This window comes from Pygoscelis adeliae, unplaced genomic scaffold (genome assembly GCF_000699105.1).
Source record: "Pygoscelis adeliae isolate BGI_AS28 unplaced genomic scaffold, ASM69910v1 Scaffold27, whole genome shotgun sequence".
Taxonomy (NCBI): domain Eukaryota; kingdom Metazoa; phylum Chordata; class Aves; order Sphenisciformes; family Spheniscidae; genus Pygoscelis; species Pygoscelis adeliae.
In genome coordinates, this window is record NW_008825410.1 from 6951742 (window position 1) to 6972197 (window position 20456).

The window sequence follows — 20456 nt, forward strand, 5'->3', positions numbered from 1 at the left end:
GAGTAGACCCCAGCACTGGGCGTCTGTGGAGCCAGTGTCCCTGAGACCCCCCGGCCGCCGCACCACCGCGGCCCTGGCTCCACCAATAAAGCTGGAATGATTGCATGAGGGGTGTGCGTGTCCCTGGTGTCCCTGTGCGCCGGCTGCGTGTCCCCTGGTGTCGTGTCCCATGGGTGGGCGTCCGTGCCTGCTGCGGGGGGGGTGTCCCACGGGTGCGTATGTCCAGGACCAGCACGCGTCTCCGGGGATGGAGATCATAGAATCATAGAATCATAGAATCATTAAAGGTTGGAAGAGACCTCCAAGATCATCGAGTCCAACCGTCAACCCAACAACACCATACCCACTAAACCATGTCCCTAAGCGCCTCATCTACCCGTCTTTTAAACACTTGCAGGGATGGTGACTCAACCACTTCCCTGGGCAGCCTGTTCCAATGTTTAACTACTCTTTCAGTAAAGAAATTTTTCCTTACATCCAATCTAAACCTCCCCTGGCGCAACTTGAGGCCATTTCCTCTCGTCCTTTCGCCAGTTACTTGGGAGAAGAGACCGACACCCACCTCGCTACAACCTCCTTTCAGGTAGTTGTAGAGAGCAATGAGGTCTCCCCTCAGCCTCCTTTTCTCCAGGCTAAACAACCCCAGCTCCCTCAGCCGCTCCTCATAAGGCTTGTTCTCCAGACCCCTCACCAGCCTCGTTGCCCTTCTCTGGACACGTTCCAACATCTCAACATCCTTCTTGTAGTGAGGGGCCCAAAACTGAACACAGTATTCGAGGTGCGGCCGCACCAGTGCTGAGTACAGGGGCACTATCACTTCCCTGCTCCTGCTGGCCACACTATTTCTGATACAGGCCAGGATGCCGTTGGCCTTCTTGGCCGCCTGGGCACACTGTCGGCTCATGTTCAGCCGGCTGTCGACCAGTACCCCCAGGTCCTTTTCCGCCAGGCAGCTTTCCAGCCACTCTTCCCCAAGCCTGTAGCGCTGCATGGGGTTGTTGTGGCCCAAGTGCAGGACCCGGCACTTGGCCTTGTTGAATCTCATGCAGTTGGCCTCAGCCCATCGATCCAGCCTGTCCAGGTCCCTCTGCAGAGCCTTCCTACCCTCGAGCAGATCAACACTGCCGCCCAACTTGGTGTCGTCTCCAAACTTACTGAGGGTGCACTCGATCCCCTCATCCAGATCATTGATAAAGATATTAAACAGAACTGGCCCCAATACTGAGCCCTGGGGAACACCGCTCGTGACCGGCCGCCAACTGGATTGAACTCCATTTACCACAACTCTCTGGGCCCGGCCGTCCAGCCAGTTTTTGACCCAGCGCAGAGTACACCTGTCTAAGCCGTGAGCCGCCAGCTTCTCCAGGAGAATGCTGTGGGAGACAGTGTCAAAGGCCTTACTGAAGTCCAGGTAGACCACATCCACAGCCTTTCCCTCGTCCACTAGGCGGGTCACCTGGTCATAGAAGGAGATCAGGTTGGTCAAGCAGGACCTGCCTTTCATGAACCCGTGCTGGCTGGGCCTGATCCCCTGGAAATATATATATATGTATAAAAAAGTGATTCAGCCAAATATTTTTCTAAAAACAGAAATTTAGCCTTTCTATCTACCCATGAAGATCAAAGTAATGTAGTGCTATTTTTATATTTGTTATTGTATTTATATTACTACAAATAATTAAGGACTTGTTGAAAGTCTTGACTAGGTTGTTCACAAAAAAAAAAGTCTGTAACACTTTAGTCTATAATCCTTTTTTGTTTAATTAGGAATTTTTCAGAGAATAAGAATTCAGATAATCATGGTTCAGAAAACAGATTTTCCTCTGTAGTCTTTTTTGAACAAGGTGCAGCTTAGTATATGCTTGTTCTCTAAGTGGTTGTAAAATATGGACTAATTTTTGTTAGTACTTCATTAAAGTATTAACAAAGCATCACAGGTACTCAAATGCTTTACTGTGCACACTAGTAAATATCCAGGGTGACAATAAGGCAAGAAACAAGTCCATAGATATTAGACATTTGATGCTAAATAAAAATGTAGTTACTGAGGCATTTTCTACAGTAACATACAATTTTATACTAAACTATAATGCAGAAAATTGCTAATTAAAACTAATGCCCATTGTGATTAGAAATTTTGGTGGCTTTTTCAACTCGAGCTTGGTTATTTGAGGAAGAAAGTCATTCCTCTTCTTTCTTTTTGCCTTGAACCTCACAGAATTTACAGAGATATGACAGAATGCTGATGAGATGTGGCAGGTTCAGATGAGCCATGGAAATGCCATGAATTAATCTCAGCCCTGTGTCAGTCAGAAGCCATCAGACTAAAATCTCCAGCGGAGAAAATCCAACTAACAGCCACTGACTGTTGTGTTATGATCAAAACATGTAATCTTTCATCTTTGATGCCATTTGCTTTGTGTGGTTGTTGGTATGCTACAATGCTTTTAAGTGCCATTGGTAAATCTTGAGAGAGTTTGAACAAAGATTCTCTGAGAACAATGATGTTGACAGAACAAAAAAAAAAAAAAGAAAAGGGGATTAGACTGGTTAATAACATAATAATCTGTGCTTTACTGTTCAACTATAAAGGTTTATTTGTTTGCTGTTAAGTTTATTAAGCTTTAGTTTTTGATATCAGCTGTTCTGTTATTTTAGCCTTCTGTTATTTTAAGGTTCACTTATACATGTATATACATGTAATTATTATACATCATTAAACCAATGATACAGTTTCTGCTCTTAAAGGACCCAGCATTTTCTGCAGTTCTAAAGACATATCTGTGCACTTTTAAAAGACATAACTACAGCTGACAGGTTTAGAGATTTGCAAAATTTGCAAATGCATGATCCACACAGAAAGGCACAACTGTATTTACAGGAGTGTGCAGTGATTTTGTTTTGTCTGAGCAAGAAATATATTTTTTTAAACAGTTGTTGCTATTTCCAAAATCATGTTCTGCTCAGTTAGTGAGAGAAGGAAAATGGGATTCAAAGTATTTCATCAGATTTGTGGTTCATTAGCATTGTGTACTTTCCTCTGATTATAAACTGTGTGTCAGCATTTCAGTTCAGGTGTGATTAGAGCTGATGTGGATACACCTGCTCCAGCCCAATTTTAGCTACCACTGGTTCTGATTGCCATAGTATGGGAGTGTGGCACTCAGCATGGTACACAAAAATGTCCTGGAGTGCTAAGCAAAGACTTGGGTGGTTACACCTCACTCATCTCTACTCTGCTGTGATTATACTATATCTCTAAAGCATTAGATTTATGTTGATGTGCACCAATTTTCCAGTCTGTTCTCCAACCAAGTCTGCATACCCATTTGTATTCTTTTTCCAATAGCTGAATAATACTGCCAGATGAATCTACAAGAAGTAACTAAGATTCTTTTATAAAATTCCAGTTTCTGCTGTAAAGCCTTGTTCAGAGTATACTCTGGACAGCTTATATGTGTTTTCTGTTTTAAATTTCTTTATCAAAACTCTTATAAAGGAGGTTTCTGCTTCTCTTGAACCTTTAGTAAATGATATATTAATTAACAGAGCAATGGAATTACCATATACCTTTGCTTCCCATTAATTTCTTTAAAAACAAACCTCTGATTTTTTATCATGTAATCAGAACCTCTACTTTGTAGAGGTAATCCCAAAAGCAGCTTAAATGTGTTTATGATGTATGGAATGATTTTTAAAGCACTGATGGACATTAACAAAAAGCTGTCTGCATTATTCCGACCAAAAGGATAAAAAAAAGCTTCTGAGACAAAACACCTTCCTGAAGGCACAAACCAAACCTCATCGCAATACACCACAAGAAATGCTTAATACACCAATTCTGTGTTTGTCATTTTATATGGATGGATGTCTGAAGAGTTTGACGTGTTTCACTACCGTATATTTATGTTGGACTTGCTGTCTCATTCTGTTTCGGCTGTGCTGACTACTATTCTTTAAGCAGGAATTGCTTGAAGACACTGAAATTAACAACAATGCTTTTAAATAAGCTTTTTAGACTTGGAGAGTATAAATGATACCTGAGGATGCTATAGTTAGTTACACTTATGTAGAAGTGGAGGAAAAGTATGAGCTTTATGTGATGCTTTTACACTCCATAGATATGTTCTCAATAATATTATTTACTTTAGACAAATGTGTGTGTGTATCTATTGATCCTGCTTGAGAACTTTATTCACAGTGAAGTGAAACACATAGCATTAAGCCTCATAGGCTCCACAGCTGTCTCTAAGAAGATGCTTATAGTGCTCTTAAAGACAATGGAAAATGAAAGGAAGGGGATACTTCAGCCTTGTAAAGAGGATTTTATTTAGCATGTTACAGTGTATCTATCTATCACAGGCTCTGATGGGTATTGTGCTTCTATATGTACAATTCTTGTGATTCCTGAGTTGAACAGGTGTAGATTTCATAAGAATAAAGACTTCAGGGCATCTAGAGAAATAAGGTAACAATAAACAACAAAAACGGATTTAATTTTGATATATTTATAGAATTATTAATTCACATACTTTCATCCCCCCCTCCAACTTTAAAAGCACTTTCTGAGAATATCTATTATTTCCTTTTGTTACACCCAGGAAAAAAAGTGAAGGTTACCTGTGGTTGCAGTACAGTCTGAGAAGAATCCCACTGTAACATTGAGCATAAGGTTTCTCCACCCTCCTCTTGTCCCTTTAGAACTGGGACTGTAAATTCGACTTTGACTATCAGGTGACTCCACCAGCGCTTATAAGAAATAAGCCACCTTCAGTAAAGAAGTCTGGAGTCTTATCAGACTTCAGGTTATTATCTTCTGACTTTTTCATATTCCATTTGTTAGTGTCTGCTTACGTCATTAGTAGCAAAGTTCAGATGAATGTGTGTGGCAAAATAATCTGGATGTGCACACAGCCGTCACAGTAATATAGATAACACACATTAGTATCACCTGAAGCAATATGTTGTTTAAAAACTAAACACTAAAGACTGTACATTTAATATTTTTATAAGAGAAATCTCTGCACTGTGTGTTTAATGAAACAGAAGCAAATATAATAATTCTTTTTTAGGGAAAAAAAAAGAGTTTGGTGTTGAAAAGTGTTGAAAAAATTTTGCACCATTCACTTGGAGAGCAAAAGTATTCATATTACTTGTGTGTCCAACTTAAATATGTAGTTGTGAAATACTAATTACTTTCAAGAATAAGGTAATGGTCAGAAATTGTTTGCAGGATGATGTCAAATAAATAGTCCATTTCAAGTAATTGTTATTTAATCAAACCTAATTTTCTACAAATAAAGAGAATGCACTCAAAGTATTTTTTAGCTCTGTATATTAAGATGCCAGAATGTGGGATTAATCTCATAATGAAAATAGATTGAACTGTGAAAAAATTAATCATTGTGTGTGGGTAAAACTTTACCAGTAGATTTTCTTTCTGGAATTCATATCTATTATGTAAAACAAGGCATCCTCAAAGCTTCATGTGGTATGCCTGTATCATGGTCAAAGATAGCAAGATTCTTTCGCAATTTTGACTCTTGGAGTCTGATAATAAATATCACGTGCTTTGATTTAGTGCAAGAATTCCTTCTCACATTTGTGGTGATTTTCTTTGGAGCACCTTTCTAATCTCAGTGTCAAATTACACGTCTCGTCTCGGTATGTGGCTGGTGCTTTGGTGTGTTAAGGACCTTTGTTTCTGTTCAGTTTGAATTAACCATTGAAGCTCAATCTTGTATTCGTGTGCCAAAGTTTAGATGCCCAAGATAGAAAATTTTGTCTCTAGCACTGTGCAAAGAACTAGGTCTGTTGGCATCCAGCAATTTACAGACCGTTGTCTGCAAACACAGCTAGAGGATGGCTTCTGCAGTAGGAAATAGCTCTATTATATCCTTTCAGAAAGCAGTCTTCCAAAAAATTTACGTCTACTTTGTTATGGCATTACAATCCTATTAGTTTTTGATTTGGAGTTTATTATGCGTTAATGTTAAGTGTTAATGGAGGTGGGAGGTTACTAGATAAAAAATAGGTTTCAAATAATGGTAAAAGAACTTACTCTTTTTGGAATTACCACTGTTTGAAATTAAATTTATCACATATTGCTGTAAGTGAAGATCCACATTCCTGACCACTTTTTGCTTTCAATTCCTTTCTAATTTTTTTAAATGTTTACAAAAATGCTTAAATGTAATTGAAGAAAAGCCACCTTTTTTTTTTTCTTTCTAGTTGTTAAATACAGATTTGAGTTACTGACTATTTAAAACCTATTAATAGTTAAGTGGTTAGAAGTGTTCAGTGGAGAAAATCTTTCTCTGATACATAGTAGAATTAATTAGGTTATCTGAGTTCTTATTGTCCTTTAAGATTACTGAAAGTTACGTATTTTATGACATTTTAATTTTGCGTATAGACTCTTTTTCTGCAATAATATCCTCACAGCTGTAATCCTTTATTCAGGAAAGAACCCCGTTGAAGCCAATGAATGTTATGTGTAAGACTGCAAGACAGGGGCTCTAAAAGGTCTGTTCATATGTTATGATCTATAATAGGCCATCCTATACTATCTACAGAAGGATAAATAGTCTATTTCTGGTGCAGACACTGAATATCTAGCAAATACAGATACTAAAGAAACAATGTAATTTTTTTCCGTTCTCCTTCTTTCTCCTCATGAAACTTCTCATGCTTCCTAGAGAAGTGTGCTCTGCCACATTTCGTTCAGGTTCACCTTCATTATCCATCCTGAGTAAAACCTTGGCCACTGTCCACAGACTACCCTCTCTTTCCTACATCACACGTTGCCTTCTGGCTGAAGTAGCAGACATGACGGGCAGTGCATCAAGTAGCTGTTACCCAGAGTATAAAGGAGGTGATAAATTTCTTCTTGAATGAGTGCTTGAATATTAAGGTCTCTTCTACTTCTGAAATTTTTTAGCATCTTTTTGTGATTTCTATAGGCAGATGCAGTGTTGAGGGAACTGTTAGGGTTTGCTTTTTTTTTTTTTTACAGAAGGCTTACTCTTTCTGTATATTTCTATAATACTTTCTGTAATACTTCTATATTGCTTCTACCCACCTTTCAGCAGTTTCCCACCTTAAAGCCAAATTTCAAGAAAACAGTGCTATAGGCACAATGTGTACAAGGCTTTCCCATTTTACAGTTAATATATTGAAGTCACATTGGACCTTATATGGACACATACAAAGATAAAGATTAAGCCTCCCTTGTATCTTTGCCTGTTCCTTGGGAATACTGTAAAAATAATGACTTTTGGATGCTTTATATTTCTATTGCAACCTTTGTCATCGATGCTAGAAAATATGAAAAGTTAACATCTTTTTAAAGATTTTTAATATAAACTTTTATTTTTATACCTACTTAAATTTTTACCAGAATTTTCATAATATCTGGTTTCTGACACTATAAACAAGAAATAACAGGAATCAACATAAAATGAAGCTAGCATGATGGGAAGGTCAAAATATCACAGTTTACAATCATCTTGAGTCAAATATATAAGGCATTAAAATACCAATACTATATACACTGATGACAGAGTACAAGAAAAAAATGACACCAATATAAATCTTTTCTCATAAATATGGTTGTTAGGAAAAAAGAGGGGAGAATTTAACTCCTTCTTAGCTAATGAAACAATAATCTAAAAAAAATTTCTCAGAAATCTTTTGGTAAAATGTTTTCTAACTAGGAAATCCTAGCTAATCTAAAACTAAAATTCTCCTGCAGATATCTTAACTTTAGCAAAACTTTTTTCACCTGTTTACCTATGCTCTTGGTGGACAGGGAATAGATAGAGATGAGATTGATGTCCCCTAGCCCCACTACCCTTATAAAGGATGCATAGGATGTGATAAATGCAAACTGAAGCCACTGCCTTGTCCGATTGAAACCACCAACTTGAGCTTTGATGGCCCACATTTTCCTGATATGTCTAGTATCCCACAGTCCTTCCCCTTTGGTCAAGAGAGTGCTTCTTTGGGATGTCATCTAGTGCCCTGCTGTTTTTCTCACCACTAGTTCGGGGTTTGTCTCTGTACAGAAACCCATCTGGACTAATAGCAGGTCACTGACTTGGCAGATCCTGGACAGATGGTGTTGGAGAGTTGAAGAATAATGCTTTAAATGCGTAATAGGTCCAACATGTCTATGGGGCTCTGATTTGCTGTATAGACAGTGCACAGTGTTTATGGACATATGTATCCAGAAAAAAATGGAAAGGAATGTGGGAGTTGCTGCTTTTTGGATTTTAATTTTTAGTATGGTGTGTTAATCATAGGGATGCTTATCCCTCTAAGGAAACTAAAATTTACCTCTCTGGTTTGCCTTTTTTGTTTGTTTGTTTTTCTCATTATTGCTGAGATTTGGAAGGAAATCAGAACTCTTCAATGAAATTGAGTTGTTTGATTTCTAACCAGATTTAGTTTTCACTCTAAATGAAAAATAAACAGTAAAGGGTATTTTATAAGTCAATCTAAGTGCTTAATCAGGGATTCTCAAACAATTTGTAGAAGATACATAGATGAATTAATACTTTAAAAACTGAGAGATGTCCAACAATTACTTAAATCAGAGCTTGAACTTTCTGTACAGGAAAGTTCAGCTGACTAATTTTTGATCCACTTTCAGACATTACAACAATAGACAATTACTACTGTGAAATGAGTAATTCACAGCATGAGACTTTACTTGATAACACTACCAGATTTAAACTGGGCCTAATTTTTTGGATAGGCCTCCAACATTTTTTTAACACATATAATCTTTCCCTCAATACTAATTCCCGTTTAGTATATTCAGTTCCCTGTATTCTTCTGAATGCTCTGAAGGGGGAAATACAGTGAAGATTCTTTTATATATGCCCATTCTTTGCTAACTACATTTTAAAAGATTCTTGAAATATTAAGCTATTAACAAAGGAAATGTAGCTGAGTATGTATGGAAATGTAGCTGAGTTGCTTATGTTGAATTTTTTATATTCATTAAAATGTTGTGAATTTCCCTCTGAAATTAATTAGGATTATTGCACTGGCACAGGAATGTCTTTATATAAGGAATGCTTGCAGTACAGAGGTAAAATTAATTATTTCCAAAGGGTAAATATCAAGATTTTAATGACACATATTGTAGCTGCCAACTAAGAGGTTTTCCATGGGATAATTTTCCAGATGAGCCTGGGATCTTGCAGCTACTGGCAGGGGAGCCTGTGTGTATTCTGCTGAATTTCAACACTTACATAGATCTACATTGAAAGCCAGATTTATTCACTCTTACACATGTTGCACAATATCTTGTTTTACACTTGTTACCATCGTCTTGAGGTCTCATTTGAAAAAAAAAAGAAAAAAGAAAAAAAAGAAGGGGAGTACTTTTATGGAATAAGGAAGAAAGAAGTTTAAGGAGGGGTCAGATAATTAAATCACACAATGAAGAAACTACTACCTTGGCTGAAGATCACTCAAAGAACAAAGATGGGGGGTGAGGAGGAGAACAACTTCTGAGCAGAGTAAGAGAGGCTGATAATTTATGTTTACGGAAAGTTTTGGAATACCTTGTGAGTGTATATTACTTACTGGTTTAAAATACATGTAGGCCAGCTAAGAAATCTTTTACTTTAAAAGTCACAGCTTGACAAACTGAACAGATGATTGCATGCATGTTAACTGGCTCTGCTACAAAAGATGTATCCATAGAAGGTGCAGGTCCTCTAGCATGTAAACTGTATGCAAACAGAATGATTTCTTATTACTTTCTTCAAACTCTTCCCCCTATAGAATCTGTATCTCCCTATAAATTCCACGCTGGTTGCTATCTCAGGCATCTTAAAGAATTCAAGACAGAGAGATTGCTTTGCTCTGTAAGCAAACATGGTGCAAGTTCATGTCAGCTACAGACACTAGAAGAAAGCTTTCCTTTTAAACAACAACATGGATAGGTGACAAGTATATCAGTCTTGTAGCCCTAAGTGTAAAAATTTCCATGATAGGAGTAAAGGCGAACAAGGATGCTCTACACACACTTATCCAGCCCCTTCTGATCCTTCCATTTTCCCTTACTTTCCCACACATCCTTAATATTCTTGTAATCACACACTGCCACCATGTTTAATGGCTAGCACTTTGTGAAGTGTATTATACAGGGGACTTTCATCTGGTTTGCTAGTTTCAAATGTAACATTATAGCAAATACTGAAACAAGGGCAAAAAAAATTGCAATGACGCCTGCCTCCCTAAGAAGCTATGGGACCAGTAGTATCTAGGCAGAGATGTGATTTTGGTCTGCCTTTAGGACAAAGACATATCTGACAGAACACACCAAATAAGAGATGGATGTTTGAATTTCATTGCAGTACTGATTGTACCCTATCACTGTTTCAAACTAATCTCACTGAGAGGCCTGGTTGTAATACTGAATACTCTGGGAAGTATGAGGGCTGTAAGTGCTATTGCTTTTCAGAGCTCTTTATCATTCTGCTTCTTACAGCACTCTTGAATGCTATTGTAAATACAGTGCTGACACTCTTGGACCACCGAAGGCATGAGTTCCCAGTTCCCAGTAGCAGAGTAAATTCTGAATTTTTAAATGTTTTTCCAAAACTTAAAAGAACTGGATGTTCTTTTACCTCCAGGCAAGACTCTGGTAGAATACTCAGTGCCAAGGAAAAAAAGAAACCAAAAATTGCTACACTGAAATAACAGCTTTCTTCAGCAGAAAGGAGGTAAATTAAATAAATGAATATTCCAAATGCAGACTTGCTTGAAAGATCTGTAACAATGAAGTTTTCAAAGGTTTCAATTATCACTTATAGTACATGCAGTTTATTAGGAAAAGCTGTTTTAACAAAAATGCTCTATTACTTTTTATTTTAGGATTATTTTTACATAATTGCTCCAAGGCTTGCATATATGTTACTCTATTTTGTGCTCATTTTCTGCAATAGTTCACTTCCAAATATTTATGCTACTGTCTCAAGGATGGTGTAAATACATGCAGTAATTATAAAGATGCTTGAATTGCCAGGATACAGTGATAAAATACAAGCTTCAGTGACACTTCTCTCATGTGTTTCTGAATGAAAAGAAAAATAAGATTGTGGAGAAGATCCAGATTTCCCCAGATCATTATTCTTCCCCCTAGAATCCCACCGAACTGACTTTGGTCCCTGTTGGCTTTATCAGCAGTCCTCAGTGATTTCACCTGTAACATGTCTGACCTACACCAAATGAAGGTCTGCCCCATATTTTAAGATGTATTTTTAAAACATATTGTTCCTTCTTCAAAAATATCTACTTGTATGTGGCTTAGAAAGAGAAAATTTTACTATAAACTACTGGGCATTTCTTTTGTAAGAAATGAAGATTATAATTATTCTGAGTAGTTATTACTCTTTCATGGGTGGCAGTAGAAATGTTAGCTCTGATCATGACCATTACTTTCCCGCATGTATTTGATTTCTACCTGAAACTATGTGCATAGGCAACCCATCCCACAGTCTACTGATTTTTAATGTAAAAGTCTTCATTTTTCAGTTATGAATGATATGTACTTCATGTTCTCCAATTAACATGTGAGAAATGCTCTGCAAAACGTTACCTTTTCCTGCATAAGTTCCTTCATTTTACAGGATCTTTTAGTACTTTAAATAAAACAAATGTATTAATAGTTTAGAGCTGAGAATTATCTTTCCTAGCTAAAGAGAAATTAGCAGAATAATTCACTTCTGTTCCTTTTGACATTTGCAGATCTTTTACATACAAACCCTTATCAATATCTACGAATACAATGATTCTCTCATTCTTGCATGCTAGATAAGATTTTGGGAAACCTCTGAGAAGTGTGTAATGATTACAGGATTGAACTGTGGCTGATTAACTAGTAAAAGTGCTCCCCCCACTTCGGATCCATGGAGTGTTAGAATTGCACTTTACCCTGCTGAAGGAAACAGCCTGGGTCTTCTGTACCAAAATGTTTTATAACTGTCAGAATTGTCTTTTATTTTCATCTACCAAAATATTTTCTGTAGTTTCCCATGGCTATACCAGTTGACTTTTTAATCCCTTTTTTTTTCTGGTGTGACACTGGGGGAGGCAGAAGCAGTACTCTGTGTAACAAGCAATGAACCAGCCACTGATTTGCAAGGGTTTTGAAGGGCTGTTTTGTGTCAATGGCTATTACTGGAATTCTTTGCCCTGGGCAAAAGGAAGATCAGGCTGTTTGCAGTCTATCAATCTGTCACTGGTCATATTAGAAACAAGTTACTGCATATGTGATTCTAAGGATGAGTGAATTAATTAAAGGACTTCAGATCCTCAGAGGAAATTGCTGAGTGAGTACAGAGATAAAATTTGCCTGTTTCTAGCCTACTTTATATTATGTACTATAGTAGATAGAACATACTGTTCTTAAAGTGACTGAATATACAGTGGAATTCAGTCTCTCCTTGACCTCCAGAGTACATGACAGGCATTAATTAACATATGTTAAAGTATTTTAAGATTACTGAGTGTAAATTAGTCTATAGAGTAAATGTAATCTATTAGTTTTGTTGTAACTTTGCAGTGATAAACCTGTTTTGCTAAATTTGTGGTTATTTTATCACACAGATCAGTACATGTTGAGTTCAATACAGGCATAGCAATCTGAGGTAAATTGTGTCTAGGTAAATAGTAAAGTTTTTTTTTTTAATCTTATAACATGTTTTAAAGAAAGAATTTTCTTACAAGATTGCAAAGAAACTTCACTAGATTATTGAAAAAGTATCTTTTATAATATTTGTTTAATATCGCAGGGCTACTGCAGCAAAGACTGCAGCAAACTGAGCTCTTACCACAGGCACCAAAGTCTTTTAGTCCTTTAGACTGCTCTAAGTATAAAAACTTACAGAGGGCTGATGAAGAAAAAAAAGTTCTTGAATCTGTACCATCGAATGCCTGACTCTTCCCGTTTGGCAGGACTTTGAGTCTGTAAACACGCAGGGCATCCTGCGTTTCTCTCGGCAGTGCTTGCTGGGCATGGTCACTGCCTTCTCACAGTTGCAGTGGTGCAACTTTACGGAGCAGTTGTTCAGAGCTTGACCAAACAGAAAAACTGAAAAGTGAGGAAAACCTAATACCACAACTTTTTTAAAAACATATGTCCCATGGTCAGGTTTGTAAGCCCTTGTTGGAAAGATTCTTTCTTTTGAGAAACACTGAGCATGTAGCAGCTCCAATGAAGAGAACAGAATCTTATCTTTGGTCAACAGCTCCTTTTAATTTGAAAAGTAAGGTTTTTAGGAGCCAAATCTTAGATATCCAAAACACTAAAACTGCACTTCTGGTCTCTCTGTACACTCGGAGTCTGATGCTTACTGCAAAGCTAGCCTCATCTTTCCCAGCAGCTCAGGAGAAAGAATTTCACCCAGTATCTTGGATTTTCTTGACTTCAAGCTGGGATCAAACCCTCTGATTTCCCTGAGGAAAGAGGGTGGGGGGGAAACCCAGTGGCCCTCCAGCCCTTATCTATATGGCCCTGTGGGTAAAGGCTTACTTCAGCTCTGTATTCTGTTTTGCCAATCTGATATAAAAATACTAGCTCCCTTTTCAAGGGCTTTTTGGGATTCTGGCTACACACTGATAAACTAAAAGGCACCCAGATACCCAGACAGAACATGCTCTATCTGTATAAGGGAATATTACCATTTTAACTTTAACTAGAACTTAATTATGATTAAGTGTTTTGTTTTAATAAAGAAAAAACCTTTCTCTCTCTGAGCAGGTGTACTGAAGAAGGCTGGTATCTGTTTGCAGACAGCTCGAATGGAGAATTTGGTCACACAGTTGACATTGCTACCCCAGTCATCTCCCTTACGGGGCCCAAATGCAAAATCGTATTCTGGAACCACATGAATGGTTCAACAATAGGTTCTCTGGAGGTACGGAGATGTTCTTTGGTTTGGGTTGGTTTGTTTTTTTTTTTTACTGCCCGAAATTCCTGTGAGAAAATTCATGCCTTGTCATTTAGTTTCATTAAATCCTAGGCTGCTAGTAAGTGAAAATGAACAATTACTAACACTCCACTGCTCTCAATATGTTATGATCTGAAGGAAGTATTAGCTCGAGTAAGCTGGAGAAAATGTAACTTTCTACAACAATCAAAAATTGTGACCTTTATAGACATATCATGGTTGGAACTTCCATATGAGAAAAAGCTTTGTACTGCACAATACCCTTTGGCACTGGAAAGCATCAGTAGATATTTGGATATCGAAGTCTTCAGCTGAATGTGGGAGCATGAAAAAAAGAAGTAATTGTATTAAAATTTGCTGTAACACTTTGTAGAAACAACTTATCCCTCGGCAAGTTTAACATACATCTTTCAGAGGCTAATTATATTAATGTAAGCAGCATTGAACTATTTCTAGGATATAACAGTAACAAAGTTTCTTAACCATACCCTTTTCTTCACTCCAGTTAAAATAAAAACACTTCTGTAAAGGAAATGTAACTCGTTCAGCAGCTTGTAGATAAATGAGTCACTGCAAAGTGAATGAATAAAACAGCAACATTGTTCTCAACAGTTTTTTTGCCACACATCTGAGTAACTGTAGTGGGATTTCCCATGAATGTTACATGATAACTACAGCATCAGAAATTGATTGAAAAAAATAAAATACTCAGGATAAGATGCCTAGTCACCTGTGCACTCAGTATCTAACTGGGTGTGGCCAGCGCATGTGGATTTAATTGCACAAATAAATTCTCACTAGTTTGGTTACTGTGAATAACAAATTATAATAAAAAGCTGGCAGAATTCAACTGTTTTGAAGATGAAATTAAAATACATGTTGACATTAGAACTGAAATCTGAGATGTGGTGTCCTTCACCCCATGCATGTGACTTGCTAGATATTCAGAGGAAGCATGTTCTGTGTTTTCTTGAATTTTTCTTAAACAATTTTTAAAAATATCACTGAATTTCTCCCAAGTAAGTAAAGAACTTGCTAGGCTGCTTGGCAAGTAGTCACATTTTAATTCATCAGAATTAGTGGGAAATCAGAGTATAAAGATGGTTTGTTCTCGTTTTAAGACTCGGGAGAGATCAATTTGCTTTGAGACTTCATTTACAAATGCAAATACATTTGCATTTACTCTGGAGTCCAAGGCTTCTTTACAGTGTGGGAACCCACATTGGTTGGAATCAGGTCCACAGAGTGTTTTGTAGAGATTAACAGCAAATTCTATGGAGCCATGCCCAGTATTACCACCACAAAAGGCAAATGTATATAGATTTTTTTTTCACAGTTTCAACACAGGAGGCTACAATTTCCCTCTATTCCTTAACTGATCCCCACCACCACCACCACTTAATTGATTTTAAGATGTACCAAAGGAAAATCACAAAACCCTTGCATTTTAAACATTGTAAATAATTACCTGGTTTCAATTGATGAATTAAGCGATTAATAATGAATGTAGGAATAACTCAGAATACTTAGGTAATGTCTCATTATTTTCTTCTAAAGGTTCTCAGTATTGTATGAATGTGAATTTTTTCTGTTCTTAAAAATCAATAAAGGCCTTTTATCCATCTCCTCCCCCAAGACTACCACATTTTTATTTAATTCACAAGTTTGGATTTTTGCATGTTAGTTTGCATCCATGCCATCAAATGTCATGTAGGACATGCTGAAGACTTTCCTGCTGTTTGTATGAATGGCTGTCTTTCTATGTTTCTATGACTTTCTTAAACATTGATTAGCTGTCACTTTGTTGTGCAACCTCGGTTTGAATATTTGTTGGAACCATTTTTGTCTGGTTTCTGCCCTCTGACTTGGCATGGGTAACTCTACCAAAGTATTAGATGTTCTTTTTCAATAACTTGCAATGTAATCAAAATGAATAGGGCTTCAAAGTGCATTAGGGTACAGGGAAGTCTTGGATTTTAATAGCACATAAATTTATAGCCTTATGAAATCTAAAATTATCACCTTTTGCATTATATGATAGAAAATATTAATTTCTGATGAAGGACTTGGATTTATAATTTAGTAGGTAATTTACAGTGTATGTAAAAGCATGTGGGTATGTGTCTATATAGTCACACATATCTATAGTCATATAGATGTATAGTTTGCATGTGAGTGTAAGAAAAACCTTTTCTTATTCAGCACCATTTATTCTCTCAAATAATATCTGTAATCCCTTTTTCTCTCCAACTTATTTTTTTTCCCTTAGAATTCCTGTCTTCTTCGGGCAGTTCTTCTTGTCTATAGAGCCAGGTGTCACTTTGTTTTTCTATTCAATTTAATATATTACACCTGTTTCTTTTGTTCCCCTGGAATGAAAGGTCTTCAGTGTGAGGATCTGCTGTTTGCTTGGCAGAACTTACCTGTTATGCAGTATCATATACACTCATGGGATTGCATAAATGTAAAAAAATAATAATAATTTTTTTTTCATTAAGATAAAAAATGCCTGGACTACCCTAAGAAGATTGCACACAGTAGCAATAAATCCTTGAAAGCAGAAGTGGTTCAGGCAACTGGTGAACTAATGTTTGGGTCTGCAAGTACTGGTTGGAGACACATCTTGACACACTTCATCAAACACCTATCTTGTTACTGTCAGCTCAGTTGAATTTGGATGCACAAGAGGTTGGAGCAAAGCATATTTAGGATTTTGTGCTCATGTCAATAAGTGTCAGCTTTCCCCAATTCAATGACTATTTACAGGGGTAAGGGTATTTACGAGTCTTCCATTGCCCAAACAGATGAAATTTGATCTTTAGAAGAAAAAAACAAGATCTTATTTGCAGAGGAAAAAACATTTCATAGCAATCAGGGCAAGAAAATCTATCCCAGAATGGAGTAATCTAATGGATCCATGAACTAATATATTTTTCAGTAACTCTTGTTGCTAATGCTGTTTCCATGTTTTACAAATGGATCCCATCCCATTAATGAGCAATTTTTATTTGTGGCTAGCCACTCCAGATAGACTAATGGGATAAGTTAGTCCAGGTAAGGCTCTGGACTGAGTACATTTATGAGAAGATCATAAAACCTTAAAGCATTATTTTCTTAGAATAGTCATTTACACTGGCAAATCCCTTTGCATCAGATAGGACATTAGGAAAAGGTTCTTCACTGAGAGGGTGGTCAGTTACTGGAACAGGCTCCCCAGGGAAGTGGTCATGGCACCAAGTTCAAGGAGCTCCTGGATGACTCTCTTAGTCATATGGTTTAGTTTTAGGTAGTCCTGCAAGGAGAAGAGAGTTGGACTTGATGATCCTTTTGGGTCCCTTCCAACCCCAGATATTCTATGATTCTATGATTCTATGATTCTATGATATTTAATGGTGGTACAAGAATAAGTTGTACAAGATACTCTTGTACACTTGTATAGAATTAAGGGACCTAAAGTGAGTTGGTAATGGAAAGATTTTTTGTGACCTAGAATTATTTCCTTTTTAGGTACTCTGTAAAACAGGTAACAGGACTTCTAAACTGTGGACTCAAAGTGGCAACCAAGGTCCCCAGTGGAACAGAGCAGAAGTGTTCTTAGGAATTCGTTCAAATTTTCAGGTGTGTATTCCTATATTATGTGTTTCCTAGACAGCTGGTTTTAGGTACTTTTATATTATGCATTTTTCACCTCCTCATTTCCTTTTTTGCCCCATACACATACTGTACGTCCCTTTCTGAATAGCAAAAGTCATCTTTTTGCCTGCCTGATTGGTTATCTGAGCTGGACACAAATTTTTGGAGATTCCTCACTCCCCTTCAATCTCAGACTGATATCCATTTTTAAGACAGAGAATCCCTTCTATTCTTGAATCCAACTCAGGTTGAACTATTCCACTTCATTCTCCTTAGTGTGTAGTAGTATTACATCTGGTTTTTGAAAGAAGAGTCTTGAGCATGATGTTCACTTTGAAATATGAGCTGATTCCTAAACCTCTTAGAGATACTTAGTCATGGGTATGCCATGCTTAGTTGTATCCTTATAAAAAAAACAGAGACAGCCAGGAACATACGTAAAAACATGTTACATTTCCTGGTACTTCTGTCTTGGATGGCTTTTAATGAAACTTTAACATTCTTTTTACATTCATGGGAATAACTGATGAATGACTCAGACTAGTGTTTTTCATGCTTACTTTGCAGAAGTAGGTGGAACCCTTGCTATTAATTCAGGACGAGTGGGGACTGGTATCTGTTTGTGTTGCTCGTTTTCTTTCCCTTTTTTTTTGTACTTTGTTGATGTTAGAATATGGTCCTTCAATAACTATAGTGACAGATGTGTGCAAACAGTAGTACAAGCTTTCATGGGACTGTGCTTTGACAGTAAGAACTGACCACGTCCAAGATTTGCAAGGACCGTCATAGTCTCTGTTCTATTCATGTTGCATGTATAAGCTTTTATATATCTTAACAGTATCTTACTGTAACAGCTCTGTAATTTTTATTAGATTGTTTTCAGGGCAAAACGTGGTGTCAGTTACATGGGAGACGTGGCAGTGGATGATATTGCCTTTGAAGATTGTTCCCCCTTGCTCATCCCAGGCAGACCTTGCACATCAGAGGAATTCACATGTGCCAACAAGTACTGCATCCCAAAGGATAATCTGTGTGATTTTGTAAATGACTGTGCAGATAACTCAGATGAGAGCCCTACTATTTGTAGTAAGTATGGTAGTTTTTTTAATATAATTATCATAAATAACTGTGCCTGCTGTGAATTGTTATTACTTGAATACTTTTGGCAGCTCATCAGCTAAGAAAGCAAAAAAGAAGGTAATAATTTAATTCTATTCCTTGGCTTTTAAGGATTTTAAATTACTATTATTTAATTTAAAATCATATGATAGAAAATAAAAAGAGCTGTTAGTGAATTTCTTAAAATAACTCAGAAAGCAGCTGTCTTTAAAAGCAGAATAAAAATCTCCTGCTTTCCATATGAAAAGAATGTATTAAGGCTGAAAAAAATACTTCAAGCCTAATACCTTTGGGATATGAGGGACCTACTTCCTTTGATATTTCAAGGATTGTCAGGTCTCTTAACAAATCATTTTAATCTGAATACTGTACAATTTTGGTTTTACGAGAGATATCAAGAAACAGCATCTGTAGTATCGGATTCAAAGAATGATGTTTCATATCAAATGGGTTTTCCTCTGGAGAAATGGATCACAATATATAGTACTAACATTTTATTTTTTCTAGTACAATCGTGGGAAATGCTCACACAATCAAATCTGCATTGTTTGGTACCGTATGAACAGTTACCTCATTTTTACTGAGATTATGAATACAGTTTATCAAATTCTCAGTGAATACAATTCTATGAAGCATAGGTATGCTGATATCCTATGAAGCTAAGGTATATAGCAAAGGGACTGTGTTTTGCAAATTATTTTCATGCTATTAAACTTCTCGGTGATTTCCAAACCAGGAATAGTATGTCACTAAGCCATATGGGGACCAGTTCAGATCTTCTGCAACTAAAAATGAGGAGTATATCAAGCTGGAATTACTCTGTTGAAAAAGATTCTCGTATTTTGGCTTTTCTTTTCTGAAATATTTTAAAGCTGTTTAACTGTGACTTTTCTGAGTTTTCCGAATTGTCTGTATTTCCCATGAAACACCATCAGTCAAGTAAAGACTGAAGTATTAGGGGCAAGATGGTTCAAACAGGCTGATGGGATTTAATTTTGCAGCCCCCTAAAGTATTTCATTCTGATTCCCCATTGGAAAAGAGATGAACTGAAACAGTGCCACAAAGAAAATGCTGTCCTGTAAAGTGCTTTTATTTTACTTATTATTTTTAAGTTAAAAAAGTAAAAAAATCTTAAAAAAAAAATTCAGAAAAGAACATTCCTAACTGCATTTTAACAGGAAGCTTTTCAATGAAGTGTTACAGAGCCTTAAGAGGACAGGGGTCATTACTGGGGTGAAACTTCTATATCAACATGGATTTTGCCTTGGATAAAAAATTAATCCTATTTCATAGTGTCTAATTGTGCTGTAAAATGCTTGGTGACCAATTATGACTTTCTTTGTTAGGTCTGGGAGTGCTTTATTCAATAGCATTTTCAATAACAGTGTCAGGAATTAGACTAATTTTTGCTTTCCTTTTTTTCCTTTTATTTTTTCAGTTTTGAAATGGGTATGCTGCTTTAAATTTCCACTATGTGCTGGAGAATTTGGAGTTTCTTTTATTGGTGCTGTCTCTGCCTTATGTATTTAATGAAGTAGAAATACATAATATACACTTGCTGAAAATATACCTAACAGAAAAATGCTAGTTCTGTTTTCCCAGCTTTTTCATGAGGCAGGCTGCCTCCAAAGAGGAAGACAGGAATGATAGGAAACACATATTTCCACTCTTTGTGAAGTTTTTTTTTCATTCCTTGCAGCCATCAGAGAAGAGTTTTTTCCTTACTGCTGAAC

The 20456-nt window shown here is 36.8% G+C and overlaps 1 protein-coding gene across 1 annotated transcript in view; it reads left to right on the forward strand.

Annotated features, from left to right (window-relative positions):
- The window catches only part of MALRD1 (MAM and LDL receptor class A domain containing 1), a 296434-nt gene that overhangs the window by 99391 nt on the left and 176587 nt on the right, over positions 1 to 20456 (forward strand). Inside the window, exons 21-23 of the mRNA XM_009330606.1 lie at positions 13781 to 13937; positions 17478 to 17588; positions 18476 to 18689. Of these exons, the coding sequence (XP_009328881.1) occupies positions 13781 to 13937; positions 17478 to 17588; positions 18476 to 18689 (482 nt within the window). The remainder of the gene's footprint in view (positions 1 to 13780; positions 13938 to 17477; positions 17589 to 18475; positions 18690 to 20456) is intronic.